The sequence below is a fragment of the Malus domestica genome, chromosome 17 (genome assembly GCF_042453785.1).
Source record: "Malus domestica chromosome 17, GDT2T_hap1".
In the NCBI taxonomy this organism is placed as follows: Eukaryota; Viridiplantae; Streptophyta; class Magnoliopsida; order Rosales; family Rosaceae; genus Malus; species Malus domestica.
In genome coordinates this window covers 566571-586451 of record NC_091677.1, presented here as the reverse complement: position 1 = coordinate 586451, position 19881 = coordinate 566571, and the positions used below count along the sequence as shown (strand labels likewise).

At 39.2% G+C, this 19881-nt stretch overlaps 2 protein-coding genes across 2 annotated transcripts; one reads left to right on the top strand and one right to left on the bottom strand.

The window, feature by feature from the left end:
• Window positions 1-12209: 12209 nt before the first annotated feature.
• On the top strand, window positions 12210-13046 carry LOC139193615 (uncharacterized). Its single transcript, XM_070816993.1, has one exon. It carries the CDS (start codon window positions 12210-12212, stop codon window positions 13044-13046), a length of 837 nt encoding a protein of 278 aa, XP_070673094.1.
• Window positions 13047-13264: 218 nt separating this feature from the next.
• LOC103425851 (uncharacterized) lies at window positions 13265-15180 on the bottom strand. The gene is made up of 5 exons (XM_070816885.1): window positions 15052-15180; window positions 14652-14978; window positions 14419-14583; window positions 14229-14339; window positions 13265-14148 (listed from the first exon to the last, which is right to left on the bottom strand). The coding sequence occupies exons 2-5, from the start codon at window positions 14682-14684 to the stop codon at window positions 13996-13998; spliced, it is 462 nt and encodes a 153-aa protein (XP_070672986.1). The 5' UTR covers window positions 14685-14978; window positions 15052-15180; the 3' UTR covers window positions 13265-13995.
• Between the last annotated feature and the right edge of the window lie 4701 nt (window positions 15181-19881).

Here is a 19881-nt window from a genome sequence, read left to right as displayed (position 1 = left end):
AGAATCTAAAGTGTCGACGCATTTGTGGGACCAATCTGTGGGACCAATGCATCCAAGTTTTCCTTCCTTGGTAACACATCCAGATTTCCTTGGCTAAACTTCTTCAACCCTTTCCCCTGCAATGCAAAAAAATAGGCTTTTGCATCTCTTGGACATCTTCTCCTCCGTCTAAAGTCTGACGAGCACCTTCCTCACTTGCAAAGATGACCAATCGGGTGTAGTATGCCCCACATAACTTGGTAAGACATGAACTGACAAACTTCACTTCTGCTCTCATATATCTCATTTTGTTAGTTATCAAACAAAGGGAACGGGTAATGTTAGGAAGACCAAATTCTAAAACTAAACCCTCATATATCTCGTTTTGTTAGTTATCAAACAAAGGAGAACGCGTAATGTTAGGAAGGACCAAATTCCAAAACTAAATGATCCGAGGCTCAATTAACGGCAGCCCTCAGGCGAGAAGACTTTAAGCTCAAGCGAAATATGACTTGAGGGCGGCCGCTCAGCCGCTCTTTCTCAAGCTCAAGTCTGAGATTCACAAAGATTCTTTTCGCTCAAGCCTTCATTCATGCGACTGAAGTGGTGTTATCGACACTGTGTTTCAAATTTTTATAGTAAGTTTGTGCCAAACGGCATACAAATCTAGGTGAAACAAGTCTCGAAACTGAAATTTTGGAGACCCAGTAATTGTTTTACAGCAAAAGAGGGGTTATCGGCACATGTTTCAAATTCTCAAAGGAAGTTTGTGCCAAATAGCATACAAATCTCAGTGAAACAAGTCTCGATGCTGAAATCTTGGAGAACTGGTAACTGTTTTACAGCAAAATAGGTGTTATCAACATGTTTCAATTCTCAAAGGGAGTTCTGAAATTTCGGAGAATCTGTGTCATTGTCAAAGAGGTCATGTGACTGAATTATTAGAATCAATCAATCATCAATCTGAGGGACCATTGCATCCAAGTTGGCCTTAGTAAGCCAACACACCCATATCTCCTCAGCTCCTCCATTGAATTTCTTGAAACCCTCCCCTTTCGTGGCAAAAATAGGCAACTTCTTTTGCCTCATCATATGTCCCAGACGCACCTTCCCTATTTGCAAAGAAGACCAGCCTGATGTAGTATTGCACACGGAGCTTTGTAAGCCGTGGACCAACACACTCCACTCTCCCTGGTCCCATCTCCCTGTGAAAGTTGCAAATATAAATTAAATACACGTTTAAAATGTATTTTAAATGGTGAAAATAAAAGATTTTTTTTATTAGCACCTCACATAGTGTTGAATACAACCTATATTAAAATTTAATATTTAATGACTTATATATCTAATATGCAATGACAGGTTCAACCTTATAGGGTTTAGAAAAATTAAAAAAAAAATCTAAATACACTTCAAATTAATTTTAACGTGTATATCCCAAAATTATTATTTCTTAATTATTTTGTTTAATTATTTTTTTGAACAAAATCCCAAGATCATTTATTCTGTTTGAGACTTCAACTCTCAAACCCACTTTCACCTTAAAACACATCCACTGATGATTGATTCCTTAGGGCCATTGTTGACCCTTAACGCCAAAAGTCTCTCAACTGGTTGTTGGCAAATAGGGTAGGGTTTGTTTGGAATCTCAAGAGCTTGACACACATGCATTGCAATAAGAAAAGAAGTCCAACCAAAAATTAGTCAAGGTGAAAATCCACCATAAATTACACTCAGCTTGATTTAAGTAGATTAGTTTTGCAAATATAGGATAGACATCCAAGTCATGGGCAGGATGGGATGCCTCGGCCTTCACAGCTATAGGATAGATATCCATGTCAGCTACTTTTAGTAACTCTCTATATATTCTCAAACATTGAGAAGTAAATCCCAGTTCCGGTGGGGCTGCCTCAATCATCAATATGAGGGACCATTGCCTCCAAATTGGCCTTAGTAAGCCAACACACTTATATCTCCTCAGCTCCTCCAGTGAATTTCTTGAAACCCTCCCCTTTCGTGACAAAAATAGGCACCTTCTATGGATAATCAACCTCCAATAGTGACGAAAGAGAAGGTGATCACTTGGTCGTACGCGGCCCTTACTTCCAAATTAATAAAAGAGTTGAGACCCTTTCATACATTGGAAGAATTAACCGTCTTGTGTGAATCAGCAGTATTGGACGCTGCAACGTGTGACCCGAGCACTGGAGGTTATTTGACAGGTTCTTTCTATACTTATTTTGCCTTATTTTTGTTTTAAGTATCTCATCAGGTAATTGTTTTGCAGTTTTTGTTTTAAGTATCTCATCAAGTAATTGTTTTGCAGTTTCTTACCTAACCTGTTATGGGTTTGAAACACTCATTCGTACAACTATGGTTGAGTCACTCAGTGCGGGTTTGGACCAGCACAACCCTACGGTTCAAAGTGGCTATGGATGAGAATGAAGTCACTTTGAACCGTAGGGTTGTGCTGATCCAAACTCGCACTAAGTGACTCGACCACAGTTGTGCGAATGAGTGTTTCAAACCCATAACAGGTCAAAGTAAGAAACTGCAAAACAATTACATGATGAGATACTTAAAACAAAAACTGCAAAACAATTACCTTATGAGATACTTAAAACAAAAATAAGGCAAAACAAGTATAGAAATAACCTGTCAAATAACCTCCAGTGCCAGGGTCACACGTTGCAGCGTCCAATAATGTTGATTCGCACAAGACGGTTAATTCTTCCAATGTATGAAAGGGTCTCAACTCTTTTATTAATTTGGAAGTAAGGACTCTCCTAGTAGTGTCACATACGACCAAGCGATCGACCTTCTCTTTCGTCACTACTAGAGGCTGATTATCCACTTTGTTGTAATCAACAACACAAAGTGATGGGTTGTTGTTTGAATCAAATCCTGCAATTATTAGACCAAATTCGGCAGGACCACACAAGCTCCATAGAAAACTGCAAAATTTGCCAGCTGATAAGTTGGATCATCATGTCTTGGGAAGGTAATCCTTTTTAGGAGCCAAATTAATTTAATCGCTGACTTAATGTCACCAAAGATCGCAATCTGGAGCCTCCTGAACTCCATAACCTTCGTATAATTATCTAAAACTGAAGATTAGACTAGTGATAAATAGGAAAACACAATCCTTCAACATTCAAAACAAAAAAAAAAGGAGAATAATAGGAAAAACCTATTGACAATTACCTATTTGTCAAATTTGCGCGTTACCTTAGAATCATACGCCAACAGAATTCCATGACATTCGATGATTCCAATGATTGTTGTTCCCTTTACCCTTGATGCTGGAACAACAAATGAAAACCCTGCAAACGAAAATGCTATAAAAAGCAACAATATCATGATTGTAGGACGTTATTTCCTTCAAAACAGTCATTTTTGAAATCATCCCTTCTCTTGTCCAGTTCTCCTTGTGAACAAAAAAAGACGAAACCTGGAGAATGTGTATGGATTACAGGGAGCTTAATGCTATAACAATCAAGGATAAGTACCTTATTCCTCTGATTGATGATCTCTTAGATGAACTACATGGTGCTAGGTTATTCTCTAAGCTTGATTTAAGATCCGGCTATCATCAACTTTTGATGCATCCTCAAGACATTGAAAAAACTACTTTCAGAACCCATGAAGGTCACTATGAGTTTTTAGTGATGCCTTTTGAACTCACTAATGCACCTGCAACATTCCAAAGCCTTATGATTGATATATTCAAACCCCATTTGAGGAATTTCATCCTTGTGTTCTTCGATGACATATTAGTCTATAGTAAGACTTGGGAAGACCATCTGTTGCATCTTAAAATGACATTTGAAGTGTTGCAGCAGCACCAACTTTATGTTAAAAAGCCGAAATGTGCTTTTGGTCAAAGTAGAGTGGAATATTTAGGCCATGTCATATCAAGCAAAGGGGTGGAGGCTGATCCTTCCAAGATTCAGGCTATATTGGAATGGCCTAAGGCTACTACAATGAAAAAATTGAGAGGTTTCCTTGGTCTCACAAGTTATTACAGGAAATTTGTGTGCCTGGTTTTGGCAAAATCTGCCAACCACTTTATCATATGACTAAGAAGGATGGTTTCTTGTGGACCACAGAAGCTAAAGTAACTTTCCAGAAGCTCAAGGATATTATGACCTCCCCAGAGGTCCTTGCTTTGCCTAATTTCACACTACCATTTGAGTTGGAATGTGATGCCTCTGATAATGGCATTGGGGCGGTTCTACAGCAACAAGGGAGACCAATTGCACTTACTAGCCGAGCTTTGGGACCTAAGAATCAATCTCTCTCCACCTATGACTGAAAATTGTTATTGGGTAAATTGATCATTGCTAAAATTATAGCAATTAATTCGGCTCCTGGAAGTGATCCTTGCACAAACAATCCAAAACAGTCCTTCAACAGTCCATCTGGGTAAATTACTATTGGGTAAATTGATCCATGACCTAAATTACTATCAGGGATTCAAATAGGAGAAATTGAAAAAAAAAACATATGCTCTTGAAGTTTATTGGAATAAATTTAGAAACACACAAACTCACAACTTAGAAGTAAACTCAACAGAAACCAAATAGTAGAAATTGAAACAAAAAATAGTCCTTTTTGAAACTTACTTGGAATTTGACGTCCGAGAGGGCTTCGAGAGACTGGAATTGATAAGAAATCAATAACTTCAGCATACGCATTTGGAATTTTTTAGAACTTACCTATTAGGTGGTTTGATGCCATATTTTTCTGACAGTTCCACATCCCATCCCGCGTACACCTTCTTTCACACAAACACTGAATTTCAAAAGTTTGATAAGCATGTCTTCTGCTCGCGCGTTACAAATTTTGCTGACCCAAATGCAGTCAGAAACATTACACATCAAACAAGGTTTCATGTCAATAGCGTTATGAGCGATGCTCTCCTGCGCATCAAAACACAAAAAGCATTCAACTTATTGGCAAGGCAATGCCTAAGTACCCTAAATTCCAACGTTAAACACTTCAAAAGGGTTTGACGTGGTCTGAAGTAAATAAAAAACAAGTGCAAGAATCCTAAAATAAATGTTATAGACATTATAAGTGGCATCGTAGCAATTGTGTTTACAAAATAAATAATAAAAATTGCGGAAACGAAGAGGGGCACTATCACAGCAAACTTACCTCTCGGATAGCTGAGCAAAATTTCTCTCTATACTAATTAGTAATGTTAGGATGGATGTAGGGTTTATATGGGCAAAAAAGAAAGGATAAGGTTGTGAATAATGCCACATAGCATTATGTGATTGGGTGAAAAATCTTATCGAAATCTTGGTTAAAGGATTTTAAATAGATAGTGACACGTAGTGCGTCGGGATTTGTTCAAAATCTTATAGGAAATCTATCCACAAAATAGTACTTTTGAATAATGACACGTGGTATGACAAGATTGGTTAAAAATCATATTCGAAATTAAAACTAAATTATTTTTTTATTATTTTATAAAAAAATTAATAATATTTTAATACAAATTGAACTTTGTGTCAGCCCAGTATTTGACCAATTACTGACAATTACTATTCAATGAATTAAATAAGCTGAGTGGCAACGTATATTTTAAACAAAAATGTTATGCATAAAGAAATAAAAGTAAAAAAGTAAGAATAATCATATGAACTCATTGGCCATTCTTTGGCACAAATTAAGATGAAAGACGTGCCACATTAATCTGAGTCACGGGCTTAGCCTAACACTGATAATAATTTGACGACTTATTGATTGACACATAATTACAATTATTCTAATTATTAGTATGAATTTCATAACGACAAACCAATCTAATTTAGTTTAACACAGAGATAAAAAAAAAATGAATTTCTTAATTCCAATTTTCATACACCAAAAAAAAAAGGAGGTAAAATAGACAAGAGGAGGTGAAGCGATCCAAATAGACAGTATGAGACAAATCGATGGCCTCTGCGTGGGAGGATTATAATATCTGAAAAAAACGAAACACCCAGTGATCATTCCAAGTGAAAGTTTTGCTTATTGTTCCTGTTTCTGTGTTTTCATCAAAATTTAAAATTGAAGTGGGATTCCAGGAATATAAGCAAACGAGGTTTTTGGGTTTTCTCAAAAAGTATTGAAATTGAAGTAAAGCAGTAGTAATATGTGTAAAAAGGGTTTCTGTGTTTCATCAAAATTTAAAATTGAAGTGGAATTCCAGGAATATAAGCAAACAAGATTTTTGGGTTTTTCTAAAAAGTTTTGAAATTGAAGTAGAACAGTAGTAATATGTGTAAAAATGGTTTCTGGGTTTTCATCAAAATTGAAATTGATGTAGGACACTAGGTACATAAGTTGAAATTTTGAAATTTATGTTGAAGACTAGGAATATAAGTTGAAGGAAGGAGAATCGATACAAATTTGTTGATTTTGTTGAGTTTTCCTAGGTTCCCCCCAAACATGAAGACGTTGAGGAGTAGAAAATACATTTATTTTTGGTGACTATGAATTTATGATTTGGATGATAGAGTGAACAATGTAACCGATTACTATTTTCGTTTGGCGTTGATCAGATGTGCTATCGGGTTTGCACAAGAAATACGGGTCTGTTGTCAAGTTATGTCTGACTTTTTGTTTCAGGGATGTAAAATTCTTCTTATCCATACTTCTCGGACATGGTGTTGTGAAAGTACAAATTACAGACCTTGTTCTTATACATTAGACAGTATAAAGACGAGGAAGAAGAAGACGCACACGTTAAAGTACAATTTTATCCATATATTAACACATAGTTAACGGAAAAATTATTTTTAGACTAAATTTGCTAACGGAGTATAGCACATGGGTTTAAATCCAAGTGTTTTTAGTACATGGGTCATCTTACGAATACCTTATGACCACATGAATCATTTATCCGATTTGGCCTTGTACTTATTGTAACTAGACCTTTGTCTTTGTAATTATGGTGACTTGGTAATGAATTTACGTCTTTATAGATTAAAAAAAAAAAAAAACTTTTACTCAGTCTCTATAAAGATGCTCACTCCTACAATTTGCCACAGTTATCTTGGTTTCCCTTGGAAATTCTTTCGCATAAAAAATCCATTCCATCAAACATACTGTTCGCTCCCTAAATCCGCCATGGTGCCTTGCGGGCATGCCGGGGATTTATTCGAACACGAGATTGGTGGGGTGCGGGCGTGCCACTACTAGATGCCGCTGGTAGACGGGTTCTGAATGATTGAGGTTGCGCCTGAGATTGACTTCAAACCAAGAGATTGTGTCATTGAGTGGGAGTGACTCAAATCAAGGTTCTTTGTTTGCCTTAAAAATAAGGACTTTACTTATATGGACAGATAGAACAATATGTAAATGACAAGGTTGCTTGAAAATGTAAATGACAGGGGAAAGTGACTAATATTGCAGATTGCTTGTAAATTAAATGACTGAAAATGAGTTGTACATAAAAACTACAAAGGAGATCGATACTGCAAGTGAGCAGCAGAGCTAATAAACTAGATAAAAGAAGGCTTTTGGCAAATCTAGTTTGAGCAGAGTTTGTGCTTGTATTTGTTTGGTTGTTTGAGTGTCCATAATCATTGTGCTTGTGCTCCTTTATATAGAGGTCTGGAAAAAAAACCCCTGCTGAGGACATTGCATCTGCCTGAAAGAAGCTTGGGCAGCTTGCATTCCATTTGCCAACTTGCATGGAGAAATAATATTAAAAGGGAAACTAGCATTTCCACCACATGTTTTTAGCACATGTCTCCTCCACTTGTAATAAACTAACAATTAAAAGAAGCAAGTTGGCTTCTTTCACATGATGTCTACTTCCATATCCGTATGTAGCCTTCCAACCCATTTGCAAGCATGCAATTGTTGATTAAACAAAGCTCTTGGCAAACCTCCACCACCCAAACAAATTGGAGAAACAATATTATAGTGTCAAACCCCTCCACTTGCAGCCAAATATCTTTCCAAGTTAGTTTTCTTGCATATTAATCCACCAAAAGTCATATTTTACCCAAATGGCCCAAATAAGTAAAAATGGGTACATTTTAAGTGCAAACATATACCATATGAATCATGCTCAACTTCAATAACTATGTATTATAATTTACAACTTACGCGCACGTGAACAATTGTCTTTAGCATTTGAAAATAAAAAGGTGCAACTATTCATACCAAAAAATAGTTAAGAGCACATAAATTGGCATATACCTAATAAAATTCGAGAAATTCATCTCAGTGATTGAGACATTGCTACAATTAAGAACGGAAGAAGCTCGCACAATGGAGTTGCCAACTTCAATGCAGAGCAGGCGACAACATACGCCAAACCAATATATACTGTTACAAAATAATGGAAACTGGACAAGGTTGTAGCTCTAAATTAAGAATTTATTACATTATGTGTCGATGTTAACAAAATGCCTTAATTGTACCAACTAATGAAGTTATTTAAAGGGTTTTTAATCATATTTTAGAACACTAATCATTAATCGTCTCATTAAAGAAGAATAGGACGTAAAACCGATGAAACGCGAACACAACACCATCGTGGACATGAGTTGCCTGTTGGCCATGATAAGAGTACATTATCTATGGGTGTTTAGATTATGAATTAGGTTTCATCTTTAGACGGAATTACATAGCAATGCTTAAATGTGCAGCTACAGTTTACAATCTGATAACATAATATGTCAAATTCTGACAAACAAATCGTTCTGATTTCTAAATTGTAACTTCCTTCTCATTCTCACATTAATTAGTACCTTTCAATATGTGCACGTTTTTGTTTCCCCAATTTGTACAAGCTGACAAATCGAAAACCTAAACTTGCTAACCCTCATTTCTATATTGTATTTGTTGTGGTAGTACGTAATGGGTCATGGCAGTTTTGAAATATCACTACGAATACAGTACCATTTTTGTCACAAAAAATCAAAAGGAAAAACCGATCAAGGACCATCGTTTTTCTACCCAACCATTGGCATCTCTCAGTGCCTCCGTCGTCTTCTGATTTTCCTCCGAATCGAAGAAGAAAGGCAACCAAAATCCCCGCTGTACGTCGTCGTTTTCTAAGGTATCGGAATCTTGGTTCTCCGAATTCGTGGTTTTCTTATTCTTCCCGGCGCTGCGTGCGTGGCGATGGCGTCGGCGTAGAAACAATCGGCGAATGTGTATCTCTTCGATGCGTATTTCCGACGAGCAGATTTGGACCGTGATGGCCGGATTAGTGGCAGGAAGCCATCGTTTTCTTCTAGGGCTCCGGTCTCCTCAAACAGGTCCTTGCGCAGGTACCGTCTATATATATATATATATATATATATATATGTATATGCTTGTGTATATATAATACATGTATAATTGGATGTGTATTGTATACTCATTTTGCTGAAGGAATTTCCGTATAAAATGATAACCGGGGGCATATTATGTCAAGTATTGATTATATGAATGCACTTTCTCATTATCTTTTTGTAACAGAAGTTTGGATCTGTTCTTGTTTGGATCAAAACTTGAACTTTGGGCTCAGGAAAGTGGCTGGCCCAAAAGGATGCCTAAAGGAAGAGTCGGCCGAAGCCCAGCCAAAACCCAGAAAGCAGAAAAGGGCTTTTCTGACTTGGTGCAGCTCATGAAGACCACTTGCTCACCTACCCAAAGGCCAAGTGGTATAGACTGACCAGCTATACAGCTCATAAAGTACTTTATAATGGCAGAACAAGTAAAATAGCTGATGATTCACTGCCTCTCAAGTTGCATTCGGGCAAGGCTGTTGCTACAAGAGGCCAAGCTGAGTTGTCTATAAAAGAAGAAAGAGAAATCAGGAATAAGGACACTCAATCAAACAACAAATGCAAGCACAAACTCTGCTCAAAGCCAGATTTACCTTCAAAACGAAGTTGTAGTCAGCCCAAGCCTTCATCCCTCTTGGGACAAGCCTTCACTCAAACCTTTGTTATAGCTCTGCTACTCTGTTTAACCTTGTTGTAGTATCGATTTCTCTTTGTAAACTCATCTCCTTACCTCTCTCTAAAGCTCTCAGACCCTTAATAAGCCACAAAGATAGGGACCTGCAAAACGATCAGACTTGCCCGACCTTCTTTGTGTTTTGTCTTTTCATTCATTAGCCTAGCAATATGTTGTATACTTCCAGTTGTATTCAAGTTATTTCTAGTAAGATGACTATTAAAAGAATCTCTCAGTACTTGGATCCGATTTGAATATATCTTCATTGTTCAAACCAGATCTGAGTTCTAAGCCCTCGGGCATGTAAATTTTGATCAGTTGAAAGTCCTTGGCCTCAAGGCATAAAAAAGAACCTTATGTGGACTTAAACCATCCACGATAGTCCTTGATAAACAAGAAGTTCGAAGTTACTTAGGGCGCAAGTAATCGACCTACCCCTTAGTTTTATTTATATTATATTATGATTATCATATAACGCTTAAGCATGGAATGGATTCTGATAGGAAGCCTCAAGGCCTACACCTAAGGCCCCCCAAAGGCACCTATTTGGATTCATTCCGCTCCGCGGTCTAGAACGTTTGAGTATAAAGAACGAATTCTAATGGGAATCCTCAAGGCCTACACCTAAGGCCCCACAAAGGCACCTATTTGGGTTTGTTCTATCTCTCGGATTCAGGTAATCAGAAGTATAATAGTTGTAAGACTCCTGCAATCAATGGAACAAATATTATGTGTTCGAGCACTGGTTTAGTTATCGATAGGAAGCCTCAAGGCCTACACCTAAGGCCCCACAAAGGCACCTGTCATAACTAACACAGTGTCTCGAGCATATATATATATATATATATACAACTAAAACTCGACATCCATTTTACATCTGCCATGCTAAAGATGGCAGTGGCACGCCTGAGTACTTAGAAGTTAATCTTGATTGTGAGCCTCAAGTCCTATACCTAAGGCCCCACAAAGGCACCTCTCAAAGTTAACGTTGTCCTTCTCTTCCAGCCTTGCCCGACGAGCCTTACCCGACAAAGCCCGACAGTGAAGCAGAAGCCCGATAGCAGCTCTCAACCGGCGCCAACCTCCAGGGGAGCTGTGCGCTCGTCGGCCAGGAAACATCCCCGACGAAAATTCCTGACACGAACATAGTTTTGGCACGCCCAGTGGGATCATATACCTTTTGATCTTGCTTGTCCAAAAAGAAAAGCCACAAAATTGGCAAAAAGAATCCGAATGAGGGTTTCTCTCAACCTTTTCTTCTACAAATGGCAGATTAATCAGGAAACCCTTCTTCCCCATCAGGACGAGTGGTCCTAGAAAGCCCAACTTTATCTGAGAGATCGGAAGGAAAGGGAACTAGTGAAGAACTACAAGCTACTATGATCCAAGTACTAAAAAGCATGGAAAGAATCTCCTTGGAAACCAAGGGAGAAGTGAGTAGACTCTGTACATTAATAGGGAATCTACAGAGAAGACTTGATCTGGAGTTTTCTACTCCAAAAGGGGCTCAGGGAATTGGGATGAGCCAAGTTACCATGAGAAGTGAACCAATCATTCCCTTATTCCCATTATTAGAAGAAGAAAAGGATAGGGGAAATAATAAGGTAGTTCCTGAAGGGAGTCAACCTGTGATAGAGCCAGTTCTGGAAAAAGAGCTTCCCAGCTTCCCATTATTATCATTTAATAATAGGAGGCAGAGCGAGCAAGAGAGAACGAAGTACGGAATGCTTGTAATGATTAAGGAGACTAGCGGAAAGGAAGGCACCACTACTTCAGATAAACCTCCACCTTACAGGCCACCCCCGTTAGCTAATAAGGGAGGAGGAACTAACTGGAGGAAGCCCGAACCAAGGAGAGAAGCAGGTGCGGGCAACGACCGGAGCCCAAAGATCGAATCTGCTCTCATCAGTCATAGTGATAATTCAGCTACTCAGCATCTGAGGGAAGAATTGGCTGAGCTAAGAAGGACAGTGGCTCAAAATGCTCAACCGCGGGCTCGCCCAATATTCAAGGTCACTTACCAAAAGCCTTATCTTGAATATATTGACGAGCTAAATCCATTCCCTCTCAACTTCAAGATGCCTGCATTCCCAACGTTCACAGGTGAAGACAGTAGCGTGTCCTCCAAAGACCACATTTTCAAATTCTCCAATCATTGTGTGGCGTATGAGGACAACCCAAATTACAAATTGAGGTTGTTTGAGAATTCATTGGCGGGTTTAGCATCTCAGTGGTGCTCTCTATTACCCCCTAACTCTATTGCCAACTGAGGGCAAATGGAGATGGCTTTCCACGAACAATTTTACAGAATAGAGCCGGAATTGACTATCAATGACCTTGTTGAAGTCAAACAATATGATCATGAATCTACTGAGGACTTCATGATGAGGTTCAGGAAAACAATGATGAGATGCCAATTCCCCATCAACCAAGCGCAGCTCATATCAATTGCTCAAAGGGCTCTGAAATTACCTTTGATGAAGAGATTTTATGATACACAATTCAACGAGCTGCAAGAATTGGTAATTGCTGCCACTAAGTATGAGAGGCTGTTGCAAGAAGAGCAACAAGTGAAGCACACTTCCAAGGTTCCTCCATTCTACAAAAACAAAGCTACAATTCATCGTGTGGAAGTAGGAGAAACCAGACCAGAGCATGAGGGTGGCCATGATGAAGAAGACATTGACGTGTGTGCTGCTGAAATGACCACACCTTTCAAACCGCTGACGGTAAAAGGGCTAGTCCAACCTGTCAAAGATCAGAAGATCGTAATGAACGATGGTGGTTTCGTCCCCATGAAACCACCCAAGTACCAGAGTTATTCGTTCGATCTGACCAAGGCACCTGAGATCTATGAAGAACTGGTACGGGCAAGAGTAATTTTGCCCGACAGTACCAAAAAGATGCCCAAACCAGAAGAACTTAGAGGGAAGAAGTATTGTAAGCTACACTATACCTTCAACCATTCCATAGTCAATTGTGTCCAGTTTAGAGATTGGATACAAGACCTGATAGTGAAGGGAAAATTGTTACTTGACAAGCCCCAAGCCAGTATGATGGTGGATACAAACCCTTTCTTGGAGGCTCCTATCAATATGATTAACCTCATTTGAAAAGAAGAGCCAGGGTCACCAGTTGGTACAGCAGAGGAAAGAAAAGATCCCGGGTTGTCCCAACGCCCCTGCATGAATAAAAGTACCATGAAGGGGGCCAATGAATCAAGATCAGGCCCTAAGATTTATGCTGACGAGGGAAGTAGAAGAAAGAAGAAAGTAAACAAGGGGGTAAAGAGTTGCCCAAAGTCAATTCAAACAGTACCAAGAGCAGAGCAGGGGATAAAACACAGGTTCATTCCAAAGGGTTACAAATCATCCTATTCTAAAAATTTAACATCTTCACTCAGGGTAACTATTCGAGAATGATATGTCTGCATAATGGCAAATATCCTATTAGGTTCGACCAAAACAGTATGACTATTTACAAGTTGGGACCTAGTATGCTCTAACTCCGAGTTTGACTTCTCTACTCCCTCAATTTGGTTTTCAAGGGTATCCAGAAGAGTTGCTTGTTCAACTTTAAGAGCAACCAGTTGTTCCTCCAGCTTTTGGATTTCAGAAGTAACAACTCTAACCCTTTCTTTTGTCTGCAAGCTTTCATCCATCAACCGATCAACTTGAGCGGAGGTGCTTGACTCTTTCTCCATAAAGCATCTTGCCCGATTAGCTTATCTGTCAGCTCTCTGGTATTGCTCCCTAATAGCCCTTAAATTCTCAAAACAAGAGAGAAAGGAATCGTGCTGGGGTTTTGATAGCCGACCAGTTTTGAAAGACTCAATTGTGACCTTTTCCAAATCACAAAGAGCCTTGAGGCTGAATGAAGTAGTGAAGTCCTTCCGTGCCCATTCTTGGAAGACTCGTTGTTGCTCTGAAGAACTGGAGGTTGCTGAAGAATGTCTTGAAGATTTCAACCTCGTCTCAAGCCGCCCGAGTGCTTCAAAAAGTTTGGGCAACTTAGCAGGGTCTGAGGATGGAAAATGAGGAGGATCCTGCACTGCAGCTCCCTCTAATGGAGTAATGCCCACTGGGAGGGCAATCCTTGTCTGCCCGATCTTCTCAATTCCAGAAGGGGGAATCTCAGTACCTCCAGAAGATAAATGAGGACGAGAGCGATTTGACTTACGGACCAAACGAGGTGGAAAGTCTCTTTCAGGATTTGCTGCGAAAAGCCAAAAAAGACCAGGTCAAGACAAGAATACAGTTTGAGACAAAATGAGGCTTTGGAGAGAAGAAATGTACCTGACTTAGCCCAGGGGTTTCACCAGGAAGAGTACTAAACCCTCGTTGAGGGGAAGACTTTCCACCACCAGCAAGGGAAGAAGAAGCTGCACTTGAACCTGCACCAGTGCCCTAAAGATATCCCGAGGTAGCAGCAATTGTTAGTAAACAAATTGTAAGAGGAAAAAACAAGAAGAAAATACTCTCATACCTGAGTTTGATCCTGAGGAGAAGAAGGAGGTTCATCAATATCAACTGTCGGGCAAGCAGGCACCCGTGAGACTATTACCTCTGAGGTTACAGGAATCTCAGGGACTATAGGTTCATTATCTGATACCACTGATGGAGGGGGTGGCTCATATACCGGAGAAGGCTGCTGAAAACGTGAGTAGGAGTTAATTTGGAAGCAATGTACAAGAATTCAATTTGGGAATAATGGCTCACCAAGTTACTGCCCTCATCCACGAAGTGCAACATAACTCCTGTAGAAGGGTCAAACTGAGAGGAATGAGTTGCATCCAGGGTAGGAGAAGAAATCACAAACTTCAGAGGATGGCCATGACCAGGCAAGAAGGCAGATGCCCCAGCCTAAGTACAGATAGAAGAAGAAGAAAGATTCGGGCATTAAGTCTAGAAACTATAGAGTTACCTAAGGGTTGAAAAAGGAAGAAAAGGTACCTCTGAAGGGTTAACCTGAGGAGGAGAAAGGCTGGTTTCTCGGACAAGTGGTGGGGAGGCCTCGGGCGGAAGAAGCTTTTCCTCTCTTGCGGCCTGATTCAAATAATCAGATTTAGAGTTCTGTGAAAGCAAGAATGGGTGTACAGATAAAAAATATAAATCATACCTTGAGTTCTTTGAGGGCGTATTTTGCAGTTCTTCAGCCTTTTTGTGCATGGCAGCTCTTAATGGTTCCTCCTTAGAAGCAATGATTGGTCTCTTAAATGCTTGAGGTCCTGTTTTTCGAGGAAAACAAGAAGCAATTAGATAAAGGAGAAAGGTAGCAGTTTGGTAAAGAAGAACAGAAACTTACTTGAAGATTGCTGCTTCTTTCTGCCTGCCTCGGGGACTGGAGCAATGAGGCTGATGACTTAGGAGGAGCGACAGTTCTTGCTCTCTTACTCTTTCTAGTAAGAGTTGGTCGTGGGGTTTTGGGTAGAAGTGCAGGATCAGGATCTGAAGCCTCGATCACAGTCGCTTTCTTTCGCTTTGGTGCTTTAATAATTGCCTCAGGTGTTTCTTCAGCTTCTGAATCCCCAAAGGATTCCGAAACATCCACACCTTCCCCAGCTTCTTGTCTTTCAGCCTCTGCTGCAGCTTCATAGAGAACTGCAGCATCAACTGAGTCATCTTCGGACTCAATGGCTTCTGATTCAACATCCACGGGGGCTGCGGGGTCAAGCAAGAGTAAGGTTAGATGGACTTCAGAATGGAAACAGAATCAGGTTAAAAAGAGAAATACCTATCAGAAGTGACCGATTTTTCTCTTGGATCATCTCCTTCCAATTTTCAAGCTCGCCCGAGCCGGGGTATGACTTAAGAGAAAGTTGACTGAAAATGCGATCATGAGTCTCTTTCAAGTCTCCTCCATACTTCTTGGTCCATCTGTCTTCCCACCAAGAAGAAAAGAGCGAAGTACATTCAAAGTTGAGGATGATGGACTTTCGGGCAGCCTGACTCATTACGTCAAGACTGCGTCGGGCAGCTCGGAAGATCACCTCAGAGGGAGTTGGTAGTCGAAATAAAGTGCCACAATGGATAGAATCGAAGAACAGGACAGGAATGGCTTGCCTGAATCCTAACTGCCTGCTGCAAAAGTTAGGATGGTACACCTCCAAACCTCGGTCATATCTATTACCCCGACCTCCCCAGGCCAGGTCTCTCGGTTGAATGCAGCTAATGAATTTCTCCCTACAATAGGGGGTAGCATCTTCACCATGAGCATCTTGAAAGACTTAGTCAGAAAACCAAGGGTATCTCCTCAAGACCGGCGCACCCCATTCTAAATCTGATCGAGTCCTACAAACTCTGAAGAAGTAGAAGCAGGCAAAGGTGGAGTGATCTATAGGGGCAGCTCCAGCCAGGATTCGGGCAGGGGCTACACCCTCCGGGAACTCCAAATTGGCAGCCCGAAACTCTGGGAAGTACCATTAAAGCCAGGTTTGTATCATCCAGATAGGCCCATTCAGGTTGGTCTCAAATGGCTCGCCTTGAGTCATTTCGAAAAGAAGATGATAAAGATGAGAAATGGGCCTGTAGCTACATCATTGTGTGCCGCGGTTCGGTTTTGAAACCGAAACCGTTTCAAAACTGCAAAACCAAACCGTTTGGTGCGCTTTGATTCGATTTGTGTTTCGGTTTCGGTTTTCGGTTCCAAGTGCCCACCCCTATGATTAAGAGATGAATAGTTACAAAAGTATAAAAAAGGGACAGGGATGGGGCCTCCCTTGTGCACTTTGCGTACACGGTTTTAAATTTTCCAGTTAGTCACTATTTTCTTTCAAGAAATTTCTAAGTAATTTTGATTGACGATATTTTTATAATTTCAGAAGAAAAAAAAAGTGAATTTTACATTACAAAATCATAGAGGGTAGGATAAAATTCTCATAGCCTCTCCAAGTCAAAGGAGTAATCGTAACTTACCACTAGTTATCTTTTTTTTTTAAGTAAAAGTATATAGTTGTTCATCAATGGAGATTGAATAATATTTGTCTTTCCGAGTTCATGTGACAAATCAAATCGTTGGACTATTAATGAAAAAGTATTAAGAGTCTTTGACTCATTTAGTTTGATATCACTATAAGGTATTACACAATCATTAAAACTACCAAGTTCACCACCATGTTATGATAAAAATCAAACTAAACGGGGTCTTAATAGTTATTCATTAATAATTCAATAGGTTAGTTTGCCACCTCTATTTTCAAGGCTATTGAAAGGTCATAAGAGAGTCCATAACTCTGCCTGAAATTATGTGCCCTGGCCCAAGTAAGGCATGATCCAGCATCTCTCTCTCTATCTATCTAGGCACTAAACTAAGCAAAAGACATACGGAGGTAGAAATTGGGAATGAAAAGCAAGCAAGGGAGGAGAGAGTAGTTGCCCGCTGAGACTAGATCAGTTTAAGTTCAACAATTGTACTAGTTGACCTTACTTACACAAAATTACAAAAGTTCTATATGCTCCGGACAATCTTATGAAGATGTCGAATACAAAAAAGGAGATATGAAATTACCCAACTCAAGCACCTTACTTTTCCCGAATAAAAATTCAATGCGTTCACACAAAAGAAGAAAGACAAAAAAAGGGCACATCCTCATGAGTTCACAACTTTCATTAAAGCTTACAAGTCACACTCACAAGTCATCCCTACATAATTTTTTTTTTATATATATAATGCTAGAAAACTAAATTTATAGATTAAATTTTATAAACTAAATGACATAGAAGTTGATGATTGGATTACTACTTATGTGTAGATTAACGTGCGTTTTTATATTGGTGACACATTATTTTGTTTGCAAATTTGGTCTCCCTATCATTACTTTTTTTTCTTCCATCCACTAGTTTCATCTTTGATCAGCAGATCTTCCAATGAAACTTAATCTTAACAAAGACAGCTAACCTACACCTGGTGGGTCGCTGTAGCACTCAGATTACGTACTTGTTCATTCATTATTAATCCAAAATATCACAGTAGCTATACACGACTCTTCAATTAAGGATAAAAGCAAACTAAAACATTTGAAAATGAATGAGTGAATCTTGATATAGGAAAAAGCATACCTCCCAAATTGGCTTCGGTGAACTAAGGTTTAGCCTGATTACGAGAAAAACAATTGGTGGATTGCCCTTATGGTTAAGAAATTTCTCTTCAACTCACTATGTTTTGAGTTCATACTCCCCCGCATCCCCTTAGTATGATTAGTATAAAATATCCCCTTAGTGTGAAATTAAGAAAGAAAGAAAGGTGAAATTAAGAATGAATCCAGCTCCTCCTGATGCCAGGAAGTTGCCTGGTGCTAGTGAAGGACACATTCAGCCGAGTCCTTCTAAAGCAGATCACATTCACACCTTAAATTCTCCAGGGTACAAAAATTGAAAATTTGGAGAGACAAGGATTAGTCACTTTCACATGCTTAAAAAAAATATAATTGATAATGCTACCACGCGCTTTATGGTAGTGGCCAGCAAACAGTAGGAAATAGCCCCTCCACCCCGGGGCCTTAGGCGCTTTCTGTTCAAATTTAACCTTATTGCTCCATCTACTGATTTCATCTTTTTGACCAGCAGAGCATCCAAAGCAATTTAATATCGACAAGGGCTAACCAACACCCGGTACGTCAATGTAGCATCAATGCGACGCACTTGCTGGTTTTGGTCGAGTTTGATTTTGGAAAGCAAGGTCCTTCCCATTCAGTAGACTTGATTTCAAGAGTCATCGACCCAATAAGAAGAGTAAAGTGAAGGAAGAGAGATCGAGGGGAGCCTGGTCGTGGCTGCTGGTTTTTTCCAAGCTTATATGGTTTTTACCCAAGCAATATTGGAGGAGAGGGGAATTAAACCTCATACTCTGTCCTCACATGCAATTCATGTTTATGGAAGAAATATAGCGGATGCAATAACTGAACTGAGTATAATACTTAGGTACTCATCAGTGAGTATTTTACGTATTCGTCCAATTTACTCGTGTTCTTTGTTATTTAATACAACAATAACAACAACAACAAAGTCTTTTCCCACTAAGTGTGGTCAGCTAGTTCTTTGTTATTTAATGCTCAAGAAAAATTAATAACATGTAAATTATGTTTTAAAACAATAACCAGCCTTTGCTGGGACTTCTTTGGCACATGTTAGAGATGAATTTATAGTTTCAACAGCCTTTGCTCATCCGAAATCTATCATTGGTCTGGCTGCAAGAAACCCCAACAAACAAAAAAACAAATAAAATTAACAAACATATGTTGAATAATACTTCAAAACTTCAAAGATAGAGAAATGTTTCTAAAATCATGGCAAAAATTGACTGTAGAACCAAGCATAGGGCACCAAAATATAAACCTCAGTAATCGAGTAACAAAATGACAAACCAAGGGATACATCTATTATGAGGCACTTAGTTATCTTTGAAGGAAAAGACTACATAACGCACTATACCTCAAGCCTATAATGTTATATCACCCATAGTTACACATAAGAATCAAAATAAGCACCATAATCCAAAAAACGTGATTTCATCACGCTAGACATGTCAATGAAAACCCCTTTCTGTCTACAAAATGCAAAAATTAACCTCTTTTGAGAAATGAAGGAAGAAAGACTAAAGCTTACGCCAAGAAATATAATCATGTTTAACTCAAAATATTTGACATTAATAACACAAATCTAATCCCATATAACCAGACAGAAGCTACACCCTAGAGACGGAAGAGGGGAACATAAAGCAACTATGCCCAAATGATTATATATAATCTCCAGACTGAGAGTGAATTCAAAGCATGAAAGGGAACTGAGTTCCTTGGTTCCCACATAGATCAAACACAATTATGCACTTGATCATCACAAATGGGGTCAAAAGGTCAAAATTCCCCCCTCAAAATTTCAATGAACTAAACAAAGCATTGATGCAGGAAAATGATCAGAAGCTTGAGATATATAAAAAAAAAATTAAATTAAT

Bases quoted from the DNA above. Each gene is read 5' to 3' on its own strand.
- LOC103425851 (XM_070816885.1), bottom strand. From the start codon at position 14,684: ATGTTGCACTTCGTGGATGAGGGCAGTAACTTG. The intron at 14,340-14,418 runs GTATGAGAGTAT...GGATATCTTTAG, and splicing joins CTCCTCAGGATCAAACTCAG to GGCACTGGTGCAGGTTCAAG. The intron at 14,149-14,228 runs GTACATTTCTTC...GGCTTTTCGCAG, and splicing joins AAACCCCTGGGCTAAGTCAG to CAAATCCTGAAAGAGACTTT.
- LOC139193615 (XM_070816993.1), top strand. From the start codon at position 12,210: ATGGAGATGGCTTTCCACGAACAATTTTACAGAATAGAGCCGGAATTG.